The 21,335-nt window shown below is 52.9% G+C and overlaps 8 protein-coding genes and 2 pseudogenes across 10 annotated transcripts; 8 read left to right on the top strand and 2 right to left on the bottom strand.

The window, feature by feature from the left end:
- Positions 1-100: 100 nt before the first annotated feature.
- On the bottom strand, positions 101-999 carry MSY001_2801 (uncharacterized protein; the record flags this gene model as incomplete). The annotated part of the gene is made up of 2 exons (XM_018884669.1): positions 101-131; positions 158-999. 2 exons carry the CDS (start codon positions 997-999, stop codon positions 101-103), a joined length of 873 nt encoding a protein of 290 aa, XP_018741305.1.
- Positions 1,000-1,129: 130 nt separating this feature from the next.
- MSY001_2800 (uncharacterized protein) lies at positions 1,130-2,414 on the top strand (the record flags this gene model as incomplete). The annotated part of the gene is made up of 2 exons (XM_018884668.1): positions 1,130-1,179; positions 1,235-2,414. The coding sequence occupies 2 exons, from the start codon at positions 1,130-1,132 to the stop codon at positions 2,412-2,414; spliced, it is 1,230 nt and encodes a 409-aa protein (XP_018741304.1).
- A 602-nt stretch (positions 2,415-3,016) lies between these two features.
- On the top strand, positions 3,017-5,107 carry MSY001_2799 (uncharacterized protein; the record flags this gene model as incomplete). The annotated part of the gene is made up of 2 exons (XM_018884667.1): positions 3,017-3,072; positions 3,100-5,107. The coding sequence occupies 2 exons, from the start codon at positions 3,017-3,019 to the stop codon at positions 5,105-5,107; spliced, it is 2,064 nt and encodes a 687-aa protein (XP_018741303.1).
- A 4,731-nt stretch (positions 5,108-9,838) lies between these two features.
- MSY001_2798 (uncharacterized protein) lies at positions 9,839-10,082 on the top strand (the record flags this gene model as incomplete). The annotated part of the gene is made up of 2 exons (XM_018884666.1): positions 9,839-9,943; positions 9,975-10,082. 2 exons carry the CDS (start codon positions 9,839-9,841, stop codon positions 10,080-10,082), a joined length of 213 nt encoding a protein of 70 aa, XP_018741302.1.
- Positions 10,083-12,063: 1,981 nt separating this feature from the next.
- On the top strand, positions 12,064-13,251 carry MSY001_2797 (uncharacterized protein; the record flags this gene model as incomplete). Its single annotated transcript, XM_018884663.1, has 3 exons — positions 12,064-12,493; positions 12,614-12,753; positions 12,991-13,251. The coding sequence occupies 3 exons, from the start codon at positions 12,064-12,066 to the stop codon at positions 13,249-13,251; spliced, it is 831 nt and encodes a 276-aa protein (XP_018741301.1).
- An 89-nt stretch (positions 13,252-13,340) lies between these two features.
- Positions 13,341-15,389, top strand: MSY001_2796 (uncharacterized protein; the record flags this gene model as incomplete). Its single annotated transcript, XM_018884662.1, has 2 exons — positions 13,341-14,658; positions 15,061-15,389. 2 exons carry the CDS (start codon positions 13,341-13,343, stop codon positions 15,387-15,389), a joined length of 1,647 nt encoding a protein of 548 aa, XP_018741300.1.
- A 66-nt stretch (positions 15,390-15,455) lies between these two features.
- MSY001_2795 (uncharacterized protein) lies at positions 15,456-15,930 on the top strand (the record flags this gene model as incomplete). The annotated part of the gene is made up of 2 exons (XM_018884661.1): positions 15,456-15,871; positions 15,915-15,930. The coding sequence occupies 2 exons, from the start codon at positions 15,456-15,458 to the stop codon at positions 15,928-15,930; spliced, it is 432 nt and encodes a 143-aa protein (XP_018741299.1).
- Positions 15,931-15,937: 7 nt separating this feature from the next.
- MSY001_2794 lies at positions 15,938-16,959 on the top strand (annotated as a pseudogene). The gene is made up of 2 exons: positions 15,938-16,004; positions 16,028-16,959. Coding segments are annotated over exons 1-2 (999 nt in total).
- Positions 16,960-16,991: 32 nt separating this feature from the next.
- On the bottom strand, positions 16,992-17,671 carry MSY001_2793 (annotated as a pseudogene). The gene is made up of 2 exons: positions 17,430-17,671; positions 16,992-17,406 (listed from the first exon to the last, which is right to left on the bottom strand). Coding segments are annotated over exons 1-2 (657 nt in total).
- Positions 17,672-20,260: 2,589 nt separating this feature from the next.
- MSY001_2792 (uncharacterized protein) lies at positions 20,261-20,641 on the top strand (the record flags this gene model as incomplete). The annotated part of the gene is made up of 1 exon (XM_018884660.1): positions 20,261-20,641. The coding sequence occupies one exon, from the start codon at positions 20,261-20,263 to the stop codon at positions 20,639-20,641; it is 381 nt and encodes a 126-aa protein (XP_018741298.1).
- Positions 20,642-21,335: the final 694 nt, after the last annotated feature.

The raw sequence follows: 21,335 nt of genomic DNA, 5'->3' as shown, positions 1-21,335 counted from the left end.
AGAGTGGTCACTGTAATGTCGCGACGAACGGTAGGCTTCGCCATGACGATCTGACGACCTGTGCCTGTCATTTCGGTGTTCAGAGCGAGAAACTTCATTTCTAGGGTGATCGGTAGACTCTCTCGCAGAGCCTGAACGTGACACAACAGGAACATACCGTTGGTCGTTTGGCTTTCGCGACGAGAAAGACGGGGGGGCGCGTTCCTTGGCGCCTAAACCAAGTAAGGCCGCACGGCGCTGTACCATAGGTGCGTGGATGGGGCCCTTTTGATCACGACCAATGCCTGACCCATCTTTCCATCCCATGCCTCGAAGCATAGCGGCTCCGAATTCTTCCACTGGCATGGTTGTATAGTCTTGTAGCGTAGGCTCATCAGGGCGCGAGTCCACATCGTGGTGAAACATTTCTTCTTCGGAAGGCTGCTCAATAATAAGCTTCGATTGACCCAGACGATTCGTTGGTTCATTGGACAAAAGCGCGCGAATGGCGTCGTCGTCCGATGGAGGCACAGCTGAAGTTTGCGAGGAAGTAGTGTCTTGTTCGCCCGTGTCGATAGCAGGAGGAGTAACATCTCCTGAAGTGATAATGCTTCGAGGAGGTGTGTTTTCTCTTTCAAGGTTTCGTGACTGACTAGTAGGTATAATTAAAAGCCCTTGCTTCTGCGGCTCATCAAAGGCTCGCTCGGGGCCATGGGGTTCCGAATGTAACGTCGACGGTGATCCTTGTCGGACGGCATGGTTATCTAAGATACCAAGTCTCCGCTTCCTTTCCTCACGCCAATCTGTTCCAGATGAAAGAGGTATCACTTTAGGCGTGGGCGCCGCGGGCACTTCACGTTTCCTCTTACCACCCAAGGGTATATCCGATGAGGCCGCCGTGTCAGGTTCATCAGCATCTGCATCAATCAAGATTCGACTTTTTGCTTGATTAGACTTGGTTTGGACATGTTTTAAGGAAAACGAAATTGAGGTCCGAGGAGTAACCCCCTTGTCACCCATGCTGCAGTGCTCAACCCTGGTGTGTGCTGCATTTTGCCTCACTGACCACTAGCTTATGTAACAACCTCCGCATTAAGCGGCGGTGACACCCTACCTGGCAACGTTCCTTCAACTAGTCGGTTATTTGGAGATGATGCATTATCTGGGTGCATTGACCCTCCTTTTCCTTTCATTGACAGTGTATGTCAATGCTGCCACGTTCAAGTAAGTATTTTGAGCTAGAATTAACTCCCAGGACCAAGCTATCTAAGCTACCCCACGCCAAAGAACGTACTCTGTCCTCGGTGATCTCGCAGAGTGAATTCTTGGGTTATAAATATGGTGTCTCATCTAAACAGCGCCCATTTTCTCTGTTTCGTGATGCCGAAGGTGACTTGCGTGTTCTCAGTGGCGAGGCTGGATTGAGCTCGGAAAAATGGCTCGCCACTGCCCGGGCTGGCCATAATGTGCCCCTGACTGACTTCCTGAATGCCCAGTACTTCGCCGATATCGAACTCGGAACACCACCTCAGAAGTTCAAAGTGATTCTCGACACCGGCTCGGCCAATCTGTGGGTCCCCTCGGAGAAGTGCACGTCCATTGCTTGCTTCCTGCACAAGAAGTACGATAACACGCTTTCTAGCACATACAAGCCCAATGGTTCATCGTTTGAGATCCAGTACGGCTCGGGAAGCATGGAAGGCTTTGTTTCGCGCGACCATCTGACGATCGGCGACCTTAAAATTCAAGACCAAGACTTTGCTGAGGCAACCACGGAACCCGGATTGGCCTTTGCGTTTGGGAAGTTTGACGGAATTTTGGGACTTGCGTATGACACGATTAGCGTGAACAAAATTGTCCCACCATTCTATAAGATGATTGAGCAGGGTCTTCTCGATGAGAATTTGTTTGCATTCTATCTCGGCACCGACGACTCGGTCGGTGGCGAGGCCACCTTCGGTGGCGTCGACCCGGATCACTTCGAAGGTCCTATTGTGTATGCTCCTGTCCGCCGTAAGGGGTACTGGGAAGTGGCACTGAACAAGATCGGTTTCGGTGATGAGGAATTGGAGCTCTCCAAGACTGGCGCAGCTATCGACACCGGCACTTCGCTGATTGCCATGCCCTCTGAGATCTCGGAGATCCTCAACAAAGAGATTGGGGCAAAGCGCAGCTTTGCCGGTCAGTACACGGTTGATTGTGACCGAGTGCCTAGCCTCCCTACTTTGACTTTCTATCTGGACAACAAGCCGTACATGCTCGAGGGCAAGGACTATATCTTAAATGTGCAAGGCACTTGCATTTCCTCGTTCATGGGCATGGATCTTCCCCCGCCAATTGGTCCCATGTGGATCATTGGTGACGTGTTCCTCCGGAAGTTTTATACGGTCTATGACTTGGACAAGAATGCTGTTGGATTTGCTAAGGCAAAGTAGATTCGCTAGTTTATGCTTATTCATCGATGCTGGCGCACAGCCCTAATGGAGCTGCCCCAAGAAGTTTTTTCGGGGCGACGATCATGTGGAGGTGGATATTGGCGTCTGACATCCAGGTAGAGCTCGTTGTAGATTCTACATGGAGGATTGGGCCCCAAGTGGTTAGCCCTATATAGTGCCAGGGTGGCTAGGAAGGTCTGTAACCCCTCTGTCTTGCACCCTTTTCCCCCACGACACAGGACCCCTGGTGGGCGTGATTCCCTACTCATATCCCTTTTCGAAATAAAGAAGCCGCAGGATCGGTGCTCTTTGTCTCGCACACGCACACCTTGTCACTGCAGGCTCAGTGACACTATTGTACTTTTTTGGTGATCTGGTATCACTAAACTACCTGTGATCTTTTCATCTATCGTACAAAGAATATGGTCAATATTTCGGCTGGTCCGAACACAGGACATCGCGGGTCGATGTTGCGATGGAGCATGCTCGCGGTGGTAATGGCGGCTGTCATCCTTGCCCAGGGTGCTACTGCATTGCCACACCACGCTATTGGCCTCCATAAGCATGTTGCACGTGGGGAGTCTCAGAGTTCGAGCAGTGCCATGAGCCAACCTTCTATGGAAAGCAAGCCCAGGATTGGATTGGTCAACGGTGGAAAGTTGGTCCTGGATGCGTCCAAGAACAGTTCGAAGGAGAACCGTACGGTGGAAGAGCTCCAGAAAAAGATTCAGCAAGAGATTGAAAAGGAGAGTGCTGGTGGAAAGTTGGATATCAACCTCAACGATATCCTCGGCAAGATCGGTGCTCATCTGAAGGTCGAAGGTGATCTGCACAAGAGCGACAATAAGACGACGGTTACAGACAACGGAAAGAGTGATACTGAGAGCCAGTCTACGCAGCGTGACAAGCAGCAATCGACGTCCTCGGAGCATCACCCTTCGTCGTCGTCGTCGTCGTCGTCGTCTTCTTCGAAAGACCACACTTCGTCCTCCTCGCAGCACCATCCGACGTCGACTTCGTCGAAACATCACACATCGTCTTCTTCGACGCACCACTCATCGTCGTCGAAGGATGACTCGTCTTCTTCCAAGCCCCACCCGACCTCTTCTTCGAAACACCAGTCGCGTCCTTCGAAGTACCGTTCTAAGGATTCCTCGTCATCTTCGACACACCACTCGTCGTCGAAGCACCACTCGTCGTCGAAGCACCACTCGTCGTCGAAGCACCACTCGTCGTCGAAGCACCACTCGTCGTCGAAGCACCACTCGTCGTCGAAGCACCACTCTTCGTCGACGCACCACTCGTCGTCGAAGCACCACTCTTCGTCGACGCACCACTCTTCGTCGACGCACCATTCGTCCTCTTCAAAGCACCATGCGTCCTCGACGCACCACTCGTCGAGCTCGGCTGCCCCTAAGGAGACTGGGTCGAAGGTATCTCAGAGCTTGACTGCTTCGGGTCGTGCATCGTTCAACTTGGGTGGCTTCTATCGTGTCTCTATGGATGGGAAGTTGTCCGAGCGTATCAACATGGGCCAGAGTGGCTCGTCTGACTCGTCTGGGGGACGCGTTGCGGCGGCATCGAACGAACCTAACGGTAACCTGCCGAACCAAAGTGTGATTACGAACAACCCATCGTATGGCTTCCTTGAGGCGCAGGATGACCTGTATACCATCCGAAAGTGGGCTGGCGATCTGGGTAAGTTGGCCAGCAAGGAAAACCGCAATGAGACTATCATGGCACTCTTCGATGCTGCGTCGCGCTACTACCCTGAGGTGGATACGAAGAAGGTTGTTCGCATTATGCTGGCCGATATTAAGAGCGAGTCGGACTTCGAGTCGAACAATGTTAGCCCGGGTCGTGTTGATTCGGGTGACAGCGTTGGTCTGCTCCAGATCAGCCCGTATGGTTCGGGGGAGCTGAAGCAATTCCAGAGTATGGCTCAAGGGGATCAGAACACGTACTCGTGGACTCCCGGCACTGCTTCCGACGCGGAAATCAGTCTCGGTGGATTTTCAGAATTGGGTCCACTTATGGACTTCAAGAACAACCAGAAGATGGACATCAAGAAGCTGAGTAACGACGACCTATCTCGTCCTTGGGTTAACATCCACATTGCCATGTGGTTGCAATCGAACCTGGGTCGTTCTGGCAGTCAAGATCCGAGTGATTGGGGCAAGATCTCGAGCAAGTGCAAGGATGTGCGTCAGGCTTACGCTCCTGCTCTTCGGAAGCTAGTGCCAAGCTCGCTGACAGACTCGACAGAGGCTCGTGCTTCTTCCTCCTCGAATTCTTCGTCGAGCTCGAATTCTGGATCGAGCAGCTCCAGCAGCAACTCTAGCAGCTCCAGCAGCAACTCTAGCAGCTCCAGCAGCAGCTCTAGCAGCTCTAGTGACTGGAACGAGAGCACGTACAAGTCGAAGCTTGACGCGCTGAACAAGCAGCTCAAGGGATCTCATTATCAGAAGCCCTCATTTGCGACTGCTCTTGGCTCGTGGGTGGCTGGTCCATCTGCAAGTGACAACAGTGGCTACAGTCGCTCGGGTGATGATGTCAGCAGTCAGTACTTCTCGCACATCTCGGAGGGTCTTTCGGTTCTTTACACCGGCAGTGAGAAGAACAAGGACAATTACGGCAAGAAGTGGCTCGAGGACATTGTTCTTGTGCCTGGTCTTGTTGACTTTAGCGACTGATTATGTCGCTATTCCTTTGTTGTTACTCATGCGTTGTGTCTCGGATGGTTGTTGTTGGTGTCGAGTAGCGCGGGTTTGGCTAGAGCCAGTTCTACTCTTGACCCCTCCTGTTTATATATTTTTGGCTACGATAGATATGTATATGCAAGACATTTATATGTATGTATACGGCATGGGTATTATGAAGATGTCGTAGGACTTTTGTGGAGAACCACCAACACGTATTTTTGGCCTGTGTTAGACTCCAAAATACCCACTAGGTGTAATGATTAGTTCGTAGTTTCGCGTGCGTATCCGCAAAAGATTGGCTTCATCTTCCTGTTCAAGGTCTTCGATATGGTGATGAGATATTTGGAGCATGTCTTGTACGAAATGCACAATTTTGGCAAGCTTTTCGGGTGAAGCAAGGGCGACTCCTTCGTTCCAAACGACGCGCATATCTGGATACGTTAGTGCAATGCAGCCGAGAACATCCGTCCTTTGAATTAATTGCGACAACAAAGAAATAGATTCCTCAGGTGCATCGCATGGTTGCGGATATGACAGAGTTTCGTCCATCGTGGCAGATGTGGAGATACTATGCTGCTATACTTCGTTCTATTACTCCACTTCCATTGTACCAAACGAGCCGCGAATCGCCTGCGTAGTATTCTCATAAAGCTCCAGGTTCAAGGCAGCTAGAAAACACGGAACACTGTGTCTAACGCCATCGCTGAGCCAGTAATCACGGAGATGAGCGACGTTGGCTAGACCGTCATTGGCTTCCCCTTGTAGTTTCATCTCACCAACATTTCCTTCTTCCGAGCGGAAAACCAAGGTAGTAACACGGGCACCGCGCGCGTAGGCCGAAGTAAGCTTGACTTTCCCATTCTCGAGAAACCTGACTTTATATCCAAATAAGGACTGTACAGCTTCTCGGAACTCATTCGCCTTGGCCGTGAATACTTGCTTCAGACGTAACATGCCTTTGTCTTTAAGGTGGATAGTCTCCTGCAACCGTGCGAGTTCTGCCCGCAGATTCTCAACGGTCTGTAGAGGGATAAGATTACCTGGGTTTTCTTTTGCAGAAGGAGAATTAGCTTCTGCTGAATGTTTCTGCAACGATTGTAATTGAGTAAGTAATCCTTCGTTTTCCTTTTTTAGAGCTTCCAGTGTTGAGGAGCGAATGGCATAGTCGCGAGAAACAGGGTTATCCGATAATGTAACACAGCGCTCATTAGCAACATTATACTCTCCGCGACCAACGCGAGTCCAGAGAGCCTCGTTCTCTTCTGAAGCAGCGCTCAGCTGTTCCTCGAGGACGTTGCAACGCGATTCCAGGGCGGCCATCGCTGCTTGGTGATCGTTTGTTGCAGAAGAGCATGCGACAAGTGGTGCCACCTTTTGTGACTCGGCCAGCTTTGTATTTTTCTCGTCTAGCTCAGCTTGAAGCACCATAGCTTTCTCCTCCAAATTTTTGATCCGAAGCTTATGGCTTTCTTCATATTGACTGTTTCCTTGGTATGCTTCTTGTTCGAAAGATTCAAGAAGTTCCTTGTATCGACTAATTTCGTCAGCCTGAATTTCGCATGTTTTCTGTGCACGAAGAAGCTGTTCTGATTGTTCACTCAATTTCTTCTGCAAATCAGACTCAGCTTCTGTTCCTTGAGCAGCACGATTGCTTAAATCAATATTAGAAGAACGCAATTGCTCCATAGAACGATTCACACCATCCAAACGTGCTTGTAAACCCATAATGGTACCACGAAGCATGCTGATATACTGTGGTAGCGATTCTGGGGTCAGCTGTGATGGAATATTCAAAGAAGGTAATTTATTTTCCACGCTTGCAGCAGCCGTGAATGCAATGTGTTCTTCGGTGGCCAGCCCCGTGGAAAGCACAGAAACCCAGTGTTCACGCTCTTCGCGCATGTTGGCCAGCTCAGCTTCTTTATTAAGTAGCGATTCCTGTAATGTATTCATGCGCTCTAATTTTGCCTCGAGACTCTTGTTGGTTTCATGCAAGATTTGCATGCGTGTGCTGGCATCAGAGAGCCGCGCATTCTCAGATTTAAGAATGACATTAGCTGCTTCTAACCTTTGCACGGTTTGGATCTGCTGACTGAGTTGGTCTTTGAGCACCCTGTCGTCAGTATCAATATTGGATGGGGTTAGCGTTGATTGAGAATTTTCAAGTTCAGAGATGCGATCACGTAGCATCGCATTCGATTTTTCTAAAGTTTCATTTTGTGATCGAGAAATATCCAATTCAGAACGCAGATGTATCAAGTCAGACTGTAAATGTGACATTGTAGTATGTGTTTCACTTTCTGAGGCGCATTTTCGAGATTGGATATCGTCCATTTCAGCTTTCAAGCACAAAGCCTCGGACCTTAATGTGGAAACTTGTTCCTCAAGCTGGACTTTGGCCAACTTCCAAGCGTCTTGCTTCTCTTGATGGGCGGCACGTTCAGCTTCCCATTCTTGCAAAACTTCTACCCGTTGGCATTTAAGTGCCTCTAGCTCACGAGTTTGTGAACGCAACTGTATTTCTAGTGTTCGATAAGCATGTTGTTCAGCTTGAATTCGGCGATCATATTCAGACCGGAGGATGTTTAATTCATATTCTGAATCGCATAGTGGGGAAGTTACAGTAGTTTTGTCAGATCCAGCTTTTTCAGAACGAGAAATTGGTGTATCCAATACATATAGACCATTTGAAGCGCTCCGGCTGGCGCGAGATGATGTGGCAAGGGCAGATGACACGAGGGGGCGCTTCTGGGTGGTAGGAGTGGAAAAGCTGTTCTCTCCAAAGCCAGTGGCTGAATAGCTTCGTTTACCGAGTTGAGAGCTATCATTATTGCTGGGTTGACCTGAGAGAGATCGATATCCCCCTAGAGGACCATGCGCGCTTGGTGTGCGTCTGGTATACCCCGATGGTGTTGGCACACTCGAGACGGGCTGGCGCGACGAAGGAAGTGGGAGCGAGGACCCTAGCGCAGAAACACTGCGACGTTGAAATCTTCCTTGAGCTACAGGGGTCGAGAAGCTCGATGAACCATTGCTAGAGGGGCCCCTTGGCTCACGATCGGGCATATTCGACCCCATCGTAGGTAGGTCACAAGGTGTGCTTGTGTAGCACGTGATTGACCGAGACGTACAAGATGAACCATAATGATATATTGATCTACGGAAGAAAAGTCATGACGAGGTCGTTACGCCACAGCAGCAGTCAAAGTTGACATATTTCCAACACCACCCCAGAATGAAGATGAGGGTGACCCAGGGCGGGGAGGCACTGCCACATCTTTCCGGGTGTTAGGAATGGTCAAAGCCTGCGATCGTGGTGAGCCACGAGGATTGGCGCGAGAGTTGGCGGAGTCTAGAGTTTCGGCATTTTGAGTGTTGCGCTGGAGCGCACTTAGAATCTTAGAAACATCCATTGTAGATGCCGTCTTGGATTTTTGTGTGCGGAGCTCTTCCTGAAGCTGCGTATTCTCAAGACGAAGATTAGCAACTTGTTCCTGGAGACTCTTAATGAGAGAATCGCGTTCCGTCAGTTGATCCTCGAGGAGACCGATATACTCCTTTCTCCGGTTTCTAAAGTTCCGTGCAGATATCTTGTTTCGAAGTTGCCGTTTTTCCTTGCTTGAGAGTTTGTTGTACTCATCCAGAGAAGGACGAAGATCATTATTGTCGAAAGGGGTCTTGTCCCGACTTTGTAAAGAAGAAAGCGGTTTGATAGAAAATGAGGTATCTTCATCTAAGCGCATAGGTGTGAAAGCAGTGAATGTGGTATTATTCTGGTCCGAATCAGCGGTCTCCAAAGTGGGCTCCGTTTTTATAGACATCATCTCGGGTGGCGAAGCCTGCACAGTTTCCAAAGTCGGTTCTTCGTTATGAATTGAAATGCATTGCGGGTCAATGGATTTCAGCAAACTATTCTCCTGCTCACATTCTTGAAGGCTCTTCTTGTCTTGAATGAAAGGAGTAACACCATTCATGGGAAACAGGGGATTATATGAAGTGGTGTCTTGAAACGAGGGAACATATAACAATGAGTTCACGTCGTTAGTATGAATTTCATTGTAAAATTCCACGTCCAACAACTTTCCCGACTGTCCACTGTCGTCCTTATCCAGGGACAGGTTGTCCAGTGGCGGAGATGGTGTGGTATCAGATCCATGGATGAGAGGTGAGCCATTAGACGAGAGGCGACTCTGATCGAACTCAGATAGCGGCGAGCCGGAGGTCATGTCGGCTATGTCTCTGGAAAAGGAGCCGCAGCGCTGCATTGAATTAGAGATTGATACGTACAAATGAATTAAAGGATGGTTCGATATCGTGAGGAACAGCCCCTGAGGTGGTCCCAGCACTATGTGAAGAATCCATAGACTCCATTATGACCATATGTTATACGAAAAAAAGGGATCAGAGATGGCTCCCTTGGAGACGACAAAGAAGCAAGATAAAGATGCGGACGCCACAGTTGCCCAAAGCTAGTTGCCTGCAATTTGCCGCTGCAGCCTCGCGTCAGCGGAGGTGGAGGTACAGCCTCGTTCCATGTGCTTCTGTACGTTCGCTGCAACCCCACGAGAAGGGGCATAGGTCATGTGATTGTACATGCGGTGACGCGGTCATGATCAATTCATTAGTTGATCCGTGCGATGACAGAAGCGCAGAAGGAAACGCAGCAGCTTTCTATCAAGCTAGGGTCGCTTCGAAGGTGAGTTAGGTCTACTTATTGAAAGATTGTCCAAGGAGTTGGATTTATACGGGAAAGAAGCAGAAGACCAATCCTCGAAAGTACAGCAGCTTGTGGCTGAAGGAGCGGATGAATACGATATCAAAAAACAGGTATGTAAGAAGTGTGAGTAACATGTGCTAGAAAGAAATTCTTCGTGATTGCGAACAAATGGTCCCAGACACGCGTAGTCGACTGACAAGCGTAGTTGCTGATTTGGACACTTTTATTGTGAGTGTCCACGATGACTGACAGGAAGCAAGGAGTGAACAAGAGCTCTCAGGAGACTCCGGCTTACAAGGAAGCTATGGAAGCACTCCAACAAGCCAAGTTGGCCATACAGTAGAGGCTATCAAATATAACCCATAGAAGTGACGGTAATGAGAGGTGGAGGTCTGACTCGTTGACTATCATGGCCCCGCCTCGCGTACAGATCAAATTTCTGGGCACTTGTACAACGCCTGTTCCAACAAGGAACTATTCAAGGTATGTGAATCTGTATTAAATCCAAAGTCTGCTTGTTAAGATTAACAATGAAGCGATCATGGTGTATGTGACGTACCTGCTCTGACCGCAGTGACTGTGGAGAAGGGACGCAAAGGCAGCTTTTTCGTGCTGATGTGCATTCGGAAACAAAGCTTTCTCAAATTCACACAATTTTGATCACGCATCTGCATCCTGATCGTAAGTATGGATGAGTTTAACACAATGACATCATGGGTTTAACTCCAATGATATTCTCCATGATGGGACTGAGCGCACCTGAGCACAAATCACCAAGTCCAAGACTCACCATCGTTGGACCATTAGGACTTCGTGCATTTCTTCGGGCAAATTTGACTATCTCTTATGCAACTCTGAGCAGCTATTTTGTCGTGCATGAGTTGCTGTTCCCTTCGCAGCCCGCTTATCCGCATAAGCCGGCAGATTCAAGTCCCAACATAAGGTATACCGAGACAGACGAATTTTTACCTGAAAATGTCATTGGGCAAATGCGCACTCTACCCATTATGCCACCCCATGAAAATGAATTGCCAGGAAGAAATATTGTGATGGATCGAAATACAGGTACCTGGGAAAAAGTTATTCAGGTGGGAGACTTTACTGTGAGCGCTGCCCCTATCACACACAGGTGTCCAACTGTCGGGTATGTCTTAGAAGAGGCGAAAAGTGCTTCAAGGTCACTCACTCCGCGCGAAATGGCCATTTTGGATTCCAATACACAAGCTTTGTTTGAGCAACAAGGAGTGAAGAACCCTCGCAGTTTGATTCCCATTCTATTAAAAAAACGGGAAAATCTTCATCTTCCGGATGGGAATGTTCTTGTTCCTCCTCCTTTGGATCGACCAGGCCGCAAGCTTTGTATTTTGGGAGATACGAGTGATGCTTCTGGTGGCTTGACTCAGAAAGGAATGGTAACGTTGGCCCGCAACGCCGACATTATGGTGCACGAATGCACTTACGCTTCTATGAGCGAAAAGGACATGGAGTTGGCTCGAGAAGTGTCTGAAGATCGCGCTAAATTGTTACAAAATGCCCTGTTACGTCCAGACGAAGCAAAAACCCGAGCCCTATCCCGAGGACATTCTATTCCTCAAATTGTCGGTGAATTTTCAGCCTTGATTGAAACTAAGCGCGTAATTTTAAATCACTTTTCCGCAAGGCTGCCAGCCCCATTAGTGCAATCTCATGACCCTCTAGTCAGTACAGATCAGCTTGTTACAAACAGTCATATTGAAGAGTCGAAGCAGAGACTATACGTTATGCAAGAAATTGAAAGGCAAGTGACCTGCTTTTGGCGAAATAATTGTCCTGCATACACAAGATGGAATGAGGAGGCCCGAGCGGTGGCAGCGTATGACGGCTTGTGTGTAACGATACCCCCGCATGCTGTCTCCACATCCGATCACGTGTCAGAGAATGCATCAACGCGTTCGACGATACCAAAGTGACCTCGAGCGCGATCATGCGCAGCAGAGAATCTGTGAAACGAAGAGCAGATGAAGATGATGATCTTGTTTACACTGATTTGCTTTATCAGGATGACGTGGAAGAAAAACGGTTAGAAGAGCAGAGAAAGCGGAGACGAGAAAAACTGGCCCAGCACCCTGTTGAGTATTCATCACCGGCGAGGAGTGCGACTAGTCCAGAGCCGGCAAAAGAAACAAAGGTGGATACTATGAAAGAAAAGCGTCACCTTGAAGCGGAGATAGAGCCGGACGATATTGAAGATATGTTTGCTTTAGACAATGACAGTGCATGGAAGGTGCCCGACTCTACCCTGACCGAAGGGCGCGAAACAGATGTGACGGGGCCTGATAAGTCCACACTTGAAAGGCACGCACCTGTCAGTGGGGTCGGTTTGCATGATAACTGGGATGATCCGGACGGATATTACCGCGTGATTTTGGGTGAAAAATTGGATCAACGGTACCAGGTGTATTCTATTCTGGGACGGGGTATTTTTGCCACTGTTGTGCGAGCCAAGGATTTAAAACAGAACGGTAGAAATGTGGCTATCAAGATTGCGCGACGGCAAGAAACCATGTTTAAAGCGGGCATGAAGGAAATTGGAATATTGAAGCTCTTGGCCGAAGCAGATCCTGAAGATAAGATGTTTGTCGTTCGCTTAGAAAACCATTTTGAGCATCGCGGACATTTATGTATGGTGTTTGAATCACTCAGCTTGAATCTGCGAGAAATTGTAAAGCGCTTTGGCAAGGACGTTGGTTTGCATATGCAGGCTGTCAAAACGTATGCGAAGCAAATGTTTATGGCCCTAGTTTTACTTCGAAAGGAAAACATCATCCACGCAGATATCAAGCCCGACAATATTTTGGTCAATGAGGCCAAAACGGTGGCCAAACTGGCCGATTTGGGCTCTGCTTCGCGGACAACGGAAATGGAGATTACACCGTACTTGGTGAGCCGATTTTACCGGGCACCCGAAATCAGTATGTGAAAATGACTGACACAAGTTCTCGGGCAGCCCTATGGGTGTGAGATTGATATGTGGTCGATGGGGTGTACCATTTACGAGCTGGCCACAGGAAAAATCCTGTTCCCTGGCAAAACAAACAACCATATGTTATTATTGATGCAGCAGCTTCGGGGTAAATTCGCGGCAAAACAGTTGAAGAAATGCCAATTTTCACTGCAGCATTTTGAAGACAACAACACATTCATTAGCCGAGAAGTGGACACTTCGACAGGCGAAGAGCTGGCCAAGCGTGTAAATACTACTCAACCTACGGAAGACTTGCGGGCTAAGCTACTACCTGGAGATACCTCAAAGCGTATTCGCCCGGACGAACTGCGCCAAACACAGCAGCTGATCGACTTGCTGCAGCGGATGCTTGAGCTGGATCCTGCGAAGCGCATCACCCCGCTTGACGCGTTGCAGCACGCATTTGTCCAATAAGAGATTGATCACGTGTGGATAGGAGAGGGCAGAAAAAGTTTTCGTAGGCGATCTTGCGTTGACATCGACGACCAATCGGCTTGATTGCAATGTCGTACGGTGGTTCTAGCGGTGGTTACGGTAACGGCTATGGTGGTGGCTACGGTGGTGGCTACGGTGGCGGCTACGGTGGTGGCTACGGTGGCGGTTACGGTGGTGGCTACAGCGGTGGCTACGGCGGCGGCTACGGAGGCGGCTATGGCGGTGGCTACGGTGGCGGCTACGGCGGCAGCGGTGGCTCGCGTGGCGGCAGTAGTGGCGGTCTCGGCGCTGGCCTATCCACTATCAACTGGGACCAAGCTGAGTTAGTTCCCTTCGAGAAAAACTTTTACAAGGAGGACCCTGCTGTGTCGGCACGACCGGACGAAGAGATTAATGAGTTCCGCAAGTCAAAGGAGATGACTCTGCGTGGTTCAGATGTTCCCAAGCCTGTCAAGACATTCGAAGAGGCTGGTTTCCCTGAAATGATCTTGCGTGAGATCAGCAAGATGGGCTTCCAAGAGCCGTCGGCGATTCAGTCCCAGGCGTGGCCGATTGCTCTGAGTGGTCGCGACTTGGTAGCGATTGCCGAGACGGGCTCAGGTAAGACGATCGGCTTTGCGCTGCCTAGCTTTGTGCATATTAAGGCGCAGCCACCGCTGAAGTATGGCGATGGACCTGTGGCCTTGATTTTGGCGCCGACGCGTGAGTTGGCTGTGCAGATCCAAAATGAGTGCAACCGCTTCGGCTCGGCGTGCCGCGTCCGCACTGCGGCAGTGTATGGTGGTGTGCCTAAGGGACCGCAGATCCGCGATCTTCAGCGCGGGGCGGAGATTGTTATTGCGACGCCGGGTCGTCTGATCGACATGTTGGAGATTGGCAAGACGAACCTCCGTCGCGTGACGTATTTGGTCATGGATGAGGCTGATCGTATGCTGGACATGGGTTTCGAGCCCCAGATCCGTAAGATTGTGGAACAAATTCGCCCTGATCGCCAAACGTTGATGTTTTCGGCTACGTGGCCGAAGGAGGTGCAGCGTCTGGCTGCAGACTTCTTGAACAACTTTGTGCAGGTCAATATTGGATCGACCGAGTTGGCCGCGAACCACAATGTGAAGCAGGTTATTGAGGTGTGCACCGACTTTGAGAAGCGCGGCCGCCTCATCAAGCATCTGGAGCATATCAGCCAGGAAAACGGCAAGGTGATTATTTTCACGGGCACCAAGCGTATTGCGGACGAGCTTACCAAATTTTTGCGCGAGGACGGCTGGCCTGGTTTGGCCATTCATGGTGACAAGGAGCAAGGCGAGCGTGACTGGGTGCTGAAGGAATTCAAGTCGGGTCGCAGCCCGATTATGGTGGCGACGGCTGTTGCCTCTCGTGGTCTTGGTACGTATTTCATGACGCAGTCAGTGGCGAGGTAAATGGCAGCATGGAAAGAGGATTACGTGAATGTCAGTCTGTCGAGGAAATGCATTGATGTGTGGTGTCAGAATGGGTGCCAGCAGGAGGAAAGCGGGTGTAGCTCGCGAGACATTGAATACCTGCGGTCCTGCGCGTACTTTTGCGCAGAGTAGCCGCTTGTGTAGTATGATGTCTCCTAGTTTCTTGCTGCTGATTCCAATGTGTTTATGAGACCAACGGCATGTGTGGACTTGACGCTGGTCGAGACGTGTGCTTTTCTTCTGTGCCTAATGGCACCTGCGCTACTGGCTGTAGATCAGCGGACAGAGCTAACTGATCAGATGTCAAGGATATCAGCTATGGTACGCATGCGCGACTGACCTCTAGTGATCAACTACGACTTCCCGACCAATACCGAGGACTACATTCATCAAATCGGTCGTACGGGCCGTGCTGGTCGCAAGGGCACGGCAATCACGTTCTTTACCTCGGAGAACTCCAAGTCCGCGCGCGAACTCGTGGGCATTCTGCGCGAGGCCAACCAGGAGATTCCACCCGAGCTGGACGAAATGGTGCGCTATTCGGGCGGTGGCCGCGGCGGTGGCCGCGGCTTCCGTGGCGGTCGTCGCGGAGGCGGCGGTGGCTTCCGCCGCTTTGGCGGCGGTCCTCGCGCCTCGGGCGCGAACAATGTGAGCGTCGGCGGCTCGCGCTGGTAAATAGACTTGGGCGGCGTGTGGAGGCCGTGCGGCGCCGCTCGCCCAGGTAGCCGAGGCGCTCTTGAGATGCGTCTCGTGTGCTGGAATGTGAATGGATTGCGGACATTAAAGGGGTATCAGCCGTGGTTCCAGCTGCGCAACTGGGAGGCGTGTGTAGAGGAGCTCCACGCCGACATGCTGTGCATCCAGGAGGTCAAGATGACCCGGAAGCAGCTGACGCAGGATCTGTGTGTGATGGACCAGTTTGATGCTTACTACGACTTGCACCCATCCAAAGGCTATGCGGGCACAGCTACGTACATTCGAAAGTCGGTATGTGTGCCTGTCGCCGCTGAGGTTGGGATCACGGGACACACTGGCCGCGCCATCGGACCGCCTATTTGCGAGTTGCCTGCGTCGGTGGATGCGGCGCTGCTAAAAGCCCTGGACGCTGAGGGGCGTTGTGTCATAGTCGACTGCGACCTGTTTGTTCTGATCAATGTGTATGCGCCCAATGAGACGGGGCCACAGCGCATGCCCTACAAGTACGTGCGGCGTCTGACACCAGAATGGCCTTCCATGCTGCCCTCGAAGAACGCGTGCGCCAGCTACAGACGCAGGGCCGTGAGGTCGTCGGTACGTGGCGCTCACTTATGCAGTCGTCGGTGACCTGAATGCCGTGGCACATCCTCGCGATCACTGCGAGGGCGGCTCGCTGACAGAGGCCGAGTTTATGTCGCATCCCGCACGCCAGTGGCTCCAGCGCTGGCTCGCTCCCCAGGGGCCGCTTATCGACATTACACGGGAGCTCCATCCGGAGCGCGAGTGCATGTATACGTGCTGGAACACGCTAGTCGATGCGCGCCCTGCCAACTACGGTACACGCTTGGACTATACCCTTATCACGCCGGGCCTGCGGCCCTGGGTAAAGGCTGCCGATATTCAGCCGCATATTTTTGGGTCGGATCATTGTCCCGTCGTGCTTGACCTATTCGACACGATCGAGTCGTCGGTACACGGTCCACTCTCGCTGGTCGAGAGGCTCTGTCACGCAGCAGATCCGCCTAGTCTCGCTGCGTCGCATTATGACGAGTTTTGTCCTCGAAAGCAGCCGCGCCTCGACGCCCTATTTAGCGCGCAGCGCGCACGGCAAGAGACGCGTGAACATGCTGCGGCCCCAGCGAAACGCATTCAAAAGGCGAGTAAGCCGGCACCAGCGCGCGCTAGAACCCGACAAGCGCAGCTCACACTTGCGCCGTTTCTGCAGCAGCCAGCCAAGCCGCCAGAGCCGATACCCACCGAGGTGCCCGTCGTAGCGGAACCGACGCCGGACATCTCGCACACGCGCCCCCAGCGCAATGAGGCGGTCGAGCAGTGGGCGAGTCTCTTTACGCCACATCCAGCACCGCTATGTACGGGCCATCAAGAGCCAGCCAAGTCGTATATCGTGCATAAGCCCGGTATTAATCAGGGGCGTAAGTTTTGGCTATGTGCGCGGCCCGTGGGCCCCGGGTATGCGGAGACCTCGCGGCACGCAAGTGCTGCTGACCGGCCGTACCGATGCCACTACTTTGCATGGGACTCGGATGTACGCCGGCGTCGCTCGTCCAAGGGCCACTTGCCGACGACATGAGGTGTCAAGTCACTTGTGCGGTCGTCCCAGTACAAATGACCCGCCCATGCGATCATCGCTGCATTGTCCACACACAAAGAGACCGGGGGGAAGTGCAGAGCCACATCGGGACGGCCGCCTATGTCCAGCGCGTGTCGTAGCCGCTCACGCAGGTACGCATTGGATGCGACGCCGCCGCTGCACACGACGCTGTGGATGGCAGTGGGCGGCACGGGACTGGAGTCGGCCAAGCGCCAGCCGCGCAGCCGAGGATCAATCGAAAGCGCGCGTACGACCTTATCTTCGAGGGGAGCAAATGCAGCTTCCTGGAAGGCCTGCGCCAGCGCTGCCTTGGCGCTAGTCGTCAAGTGCGACGCGCCACCGGCGGCCTGAATAAGCCGCGTCGAGGCCGAGCGAAGACCCGAGCTGCGTAAGAGAAGCAGACGTACAAGGAAAACGAGGGCTGGCCCAGCATGATGTGCGGGAGGGGGGGGAGGGGAGCGCCACGCGGATGCGTAGCCGCCAGCTGCTCGACGAGGGCGCCCGAGGCACACTGCCAGCCGAGCTCAAGCTCACGCGCCAGCTTATCAAACGAATTTCTAGTGTCAGGGCGGTATGCGTACCCAATCGAGTCATCCAGCGTGTTGGCCAGCACTTGGAACCGATACAGGGTGTGGGCCAGGACCAGCATTGTATGGCCGCCCGAGACCAGCAGCGTAAGAAAAGGGAACGTGGGCGGCGTCGGTTCTGTGAGTAATGGCGTGAGTGCATGTGCTGTTGTGAGAGATAGTACACATACCGTGCATATGGTGCACGTACACCAACGGTTTGCTGTGCACGCTGGCAAGGGCCTTGGCGGCAGCCATGCCGACAGAGAGGCAACCGGGCATGCCGGGCCCCTGCGTTACGGCAATGCCATCGATATCGTCGAGGCGTACAGCTGCTTCGTCCAGCGCCTGACGTATTGCCACGGGCACGTGCCTGTGGTGTGCCTGCGCTGCATGCAGTGGGTGAATGCCTTGGGTATCCTGGTGGTCCTGGCGCAGGACGACCGACGATAGAATCGTGCGGTCGGAGCACACCACGGACGCGCACGAGTCGTCACATGAGCTGCGTAAGCAGGCACTACGCACCTTTCGATGCCCAGAATTAGCCGCCGCGAGGCCACCGAGGCGAGTCCACGCGTCTGGCTGCCGAGGCAGAAGTGCCGCGACGCCGCCACTGGGAGGCGCATAAGTGGAGGAAAAGCCGCGGCTCACCGCCGCCGGTCGAGGTATGCTATATGTACACTTCTATGCAGGAGTGGGCATGGCCCGACTCGGGGTGGCAGCGCTGCTTGCAGTGCGCCACAGGGCACAAGAACGCATGCGGCCCATCAGGCTTGGCATGGCTGAGCTGGGTCACACAGCGTCCATCCAGCACATGACCGCATGGCAGCGCCCATATGCGCTGGTCCCCAGACCCGTTCAGAACAAGGGCCCGTCGGCACATGGCACAGATCGGCGTCTTGTTCGGCAGCGGCACGACCGCATCGTGGTGCCCGGCAGCATACGCCTCCACATCGACGGCCGGCTCCTCGAGACTCTGCGCGAACGGTGGCACGGCGGGGTATGGATGTGTCCACGCAGGATCGAAGCGTGTGGGTATCGACTGGTTGGGGTAGGGAATTGGGTGCGCATGCGCCGGAGCATGTGGCCGCAGGAGCGTTTGGTGTGATAGACCGCCCGTGTGGGAGCGTTCGACATATCTGGACGCGAGCATTTCCAGTCGCTCTAGGAGGTCATGGCGATTCGAAGCAGAAGCCAGGACCGAGCTGGGGCGCGAGCGGCGCTGGGTATAAGGGCCTAGCCCGATGCCATCGTGGATATGTAGTGGCGAAGAGTCCTGTAACACTGACACTGACGAGCCGCGCACCGGCATACGCCGGCGTTGTGCTCGCTCAGACCGGGACGAGCTAAAGTGCACGCCCAAGATGGAGACGTCGTCGTCAGCGCCAGTTTCTGCATGACGCCTTGACCAGGCATCCGTGTTGGCATGCGGCGCGCTTGGGTGAAACGCCCGAGTTCTAGGACGTAGTGGTGGCGAATCACCTGTCAGGTCAATCACAGGCGAATGCTCATCCATGGCAGTCTCGCATCCACCACAACCGCAGCAATGTAGCCACAGCCTGGACGCGGCCTACGGTACAGAGCCGCGCCCGGACGGCCATAGCTGTCCCTTCGGCCGAAGCAGCAGAAAAGTCTTTTTCCGCAAACTTATAAAGGCCCCTGTTCGCTGGCGCAGCTTGTGCATCCGCTCAACCATAGGTATGTTGCCCCTCCCCCTTTTCCCCATGTGATGAGCTATATTCCTTTCCCCGGCCTACACGACCATGCCGAGAGTACAAGGACGCCTGTTTGCTACAGGCTTTCGTGTCTTGGTGCATGCCAGCACCGTAGTCTCTGATCCTTCCCCCTCTTTTCTCTGTTTGAACGGACGCTAACTGCCAGGTAGTAAAAGGTGTGTACCTCCGCCAACATGATGGTCCCCCGACGATGATACACCTGGTATCCAGCCAAAATTCGCAGTTTCCACTCTAGGGCCCTCGCAACATGTTTGGGGCATTGGCTCTCCCTCTCGAGAGACCCGCTACATGACTCCTCCTTGTGAGAGTCTACATCGAACCCTCCCTTCTGGGAGAGTAGGCTAGTAGTCATGGGGTCGCTTGATCGGGTGCGGATCGTAGCCGGCTCTGGTCCGATGAGGGTCTCAGACCTTCCTTGGAAGTCTGAGGGGGACTTTGGCTCGCTGAGCATGACTAACATAGCAGGTCTTGGCCTTTTTGTACAGTATAAGGTACGCTTTTGTCCACGTCGCCATGGTCCCCAGCGGGATGAGCGTGTTTCACATGCAACCATAAGAGCTTAGGAAGAGCCGTCGTCAGTGCCTTGGGGTGACGTGTGTTTCCTGGGCTTGTCGGCACGCTGGTCTTTCTCCTTGGATTCCACGTTCTGTGTCGAGTCCATGGATCGAGAGGGGCAGGTTGCGCCCAGCGAATCACAATGACGCGCAGGCCAGACCTGTCATGCCAGTGTGCTCCACGGGCCCGGTCGAGACGCATGACTTTCTCCAGGGTTGCAAGGCCGAAAGAGTGGTTCCTGACCTTTGTCAGCTCAGGCGACAGATGCGGGAGTCTTATGGCGACGTGTCCTGGGCATGGACTAACGTGTAGCACACAATGTTGAGAACCCTTGCTACTTGGGTGCCAGGTCAGACGGCGGCGTCGGCCCTGCGTCGTGCGATGAGCACGGCGGCCTCGCCCACGACTCACTATCGCATTACTCTTCGGCGCTCGGCCATTGGCCTGCCTAAGCGGACAGGGCGCATTGTGGAGGCCCTAGGACTGCGCAAGCGTCTTCAGAGTGTCTACCACCAGCAGTCCCCGACCATCGCAGGCATGGTCCTCGCCATCAAGGAGCTGGTGCATGTGGAAAACGTGCGTCAGCTTGAGCTACCTGGGACCGCCAGTCAGGCTCAGCCTGAGCTTATCTGGGTCAACCAGGATGGCGAAGTCGTTGACGCGGGACGCCTGGCTCGCAAAGCCCCGAAGGGCTTCAAGGTGGTGGGCAACCTCGTCAATGAAGAGCGCGATGCAGCTCTGCGTGCTGGGCGAGTGCCGTAATCTGATACGAAACGAGATACCCCGATGCGGCCATGACATACCCTAGTTTCTCGTCCATGGTGATTTGTAGATGATGATCTGATCTGCTGTGCCAATGTGTGGCGTGCGCATTGCATCAGGTGACTCATGCCCATTTGAGTGGCAGATGCCCCCGATGTGGACATGGACCCCGCTCGTGATTCGCGAAAATTCGGCCAACACTTTGTTAAGTACCTGGGGGTTGTGTTGCCACTTGTCGTGACGTGGATCCGTCGCCCTGACCCAACAAACCACGCCCACATCCACGACATTTGCGGGTACCATTTCGTCATAGGCAAACAGCGCCACTCCCCTCTTGCTTGTATCACAGCTATTTAAACTATCTGGCCCCATCATCTTCCCAGTCCCTTACTCATACAATGTCGTTGTTCCCCAAACATCTTCCGGGCTCTGTGCGAGACGTGCTCGTACAGTCCATCCGGAGATCGCCAGCAGGATATCCAAACGCTCATGGTGGCGATTCTCTTCGTCGTTTCGTTTTGAAGCGGAACGCATTCGTGGGTGCGGTGGACGCGCAAGACATGGCTCTCAAGCCGTCCACGTCCCTTCGTCGTATCACTGGCGATTTTACCACTAATGGCCCTCAAGAGGAATCATCAAAGGGTCGCATGGAACGCACTGCGCCAATTCGCAGGTCGCGGTCCGTCCAGCATTT

The sequence above is a fragment of the Malassezia sympodialis genome, genomic scaffold (genome assembly GCF_000349305.1).
Source record: "Malassezia sympodialis ATCC 42132 genomic scaffold, msy_sf_14, whole genome shotgun sequence".
In the NCBI taxonomy this organism is placed as follows: domain Eukaryota; kingdom Fungi; phylum Basidiomycota; class Malasseziomycetes; order Malasseziales; family Malasseziaceae; genus Malassezia; species Malassezia sympodialis.
Note: the sequence above shows the minus strand (reverse complement) of the source record. Positions and strands in the feature narration are given on the sequence as shown.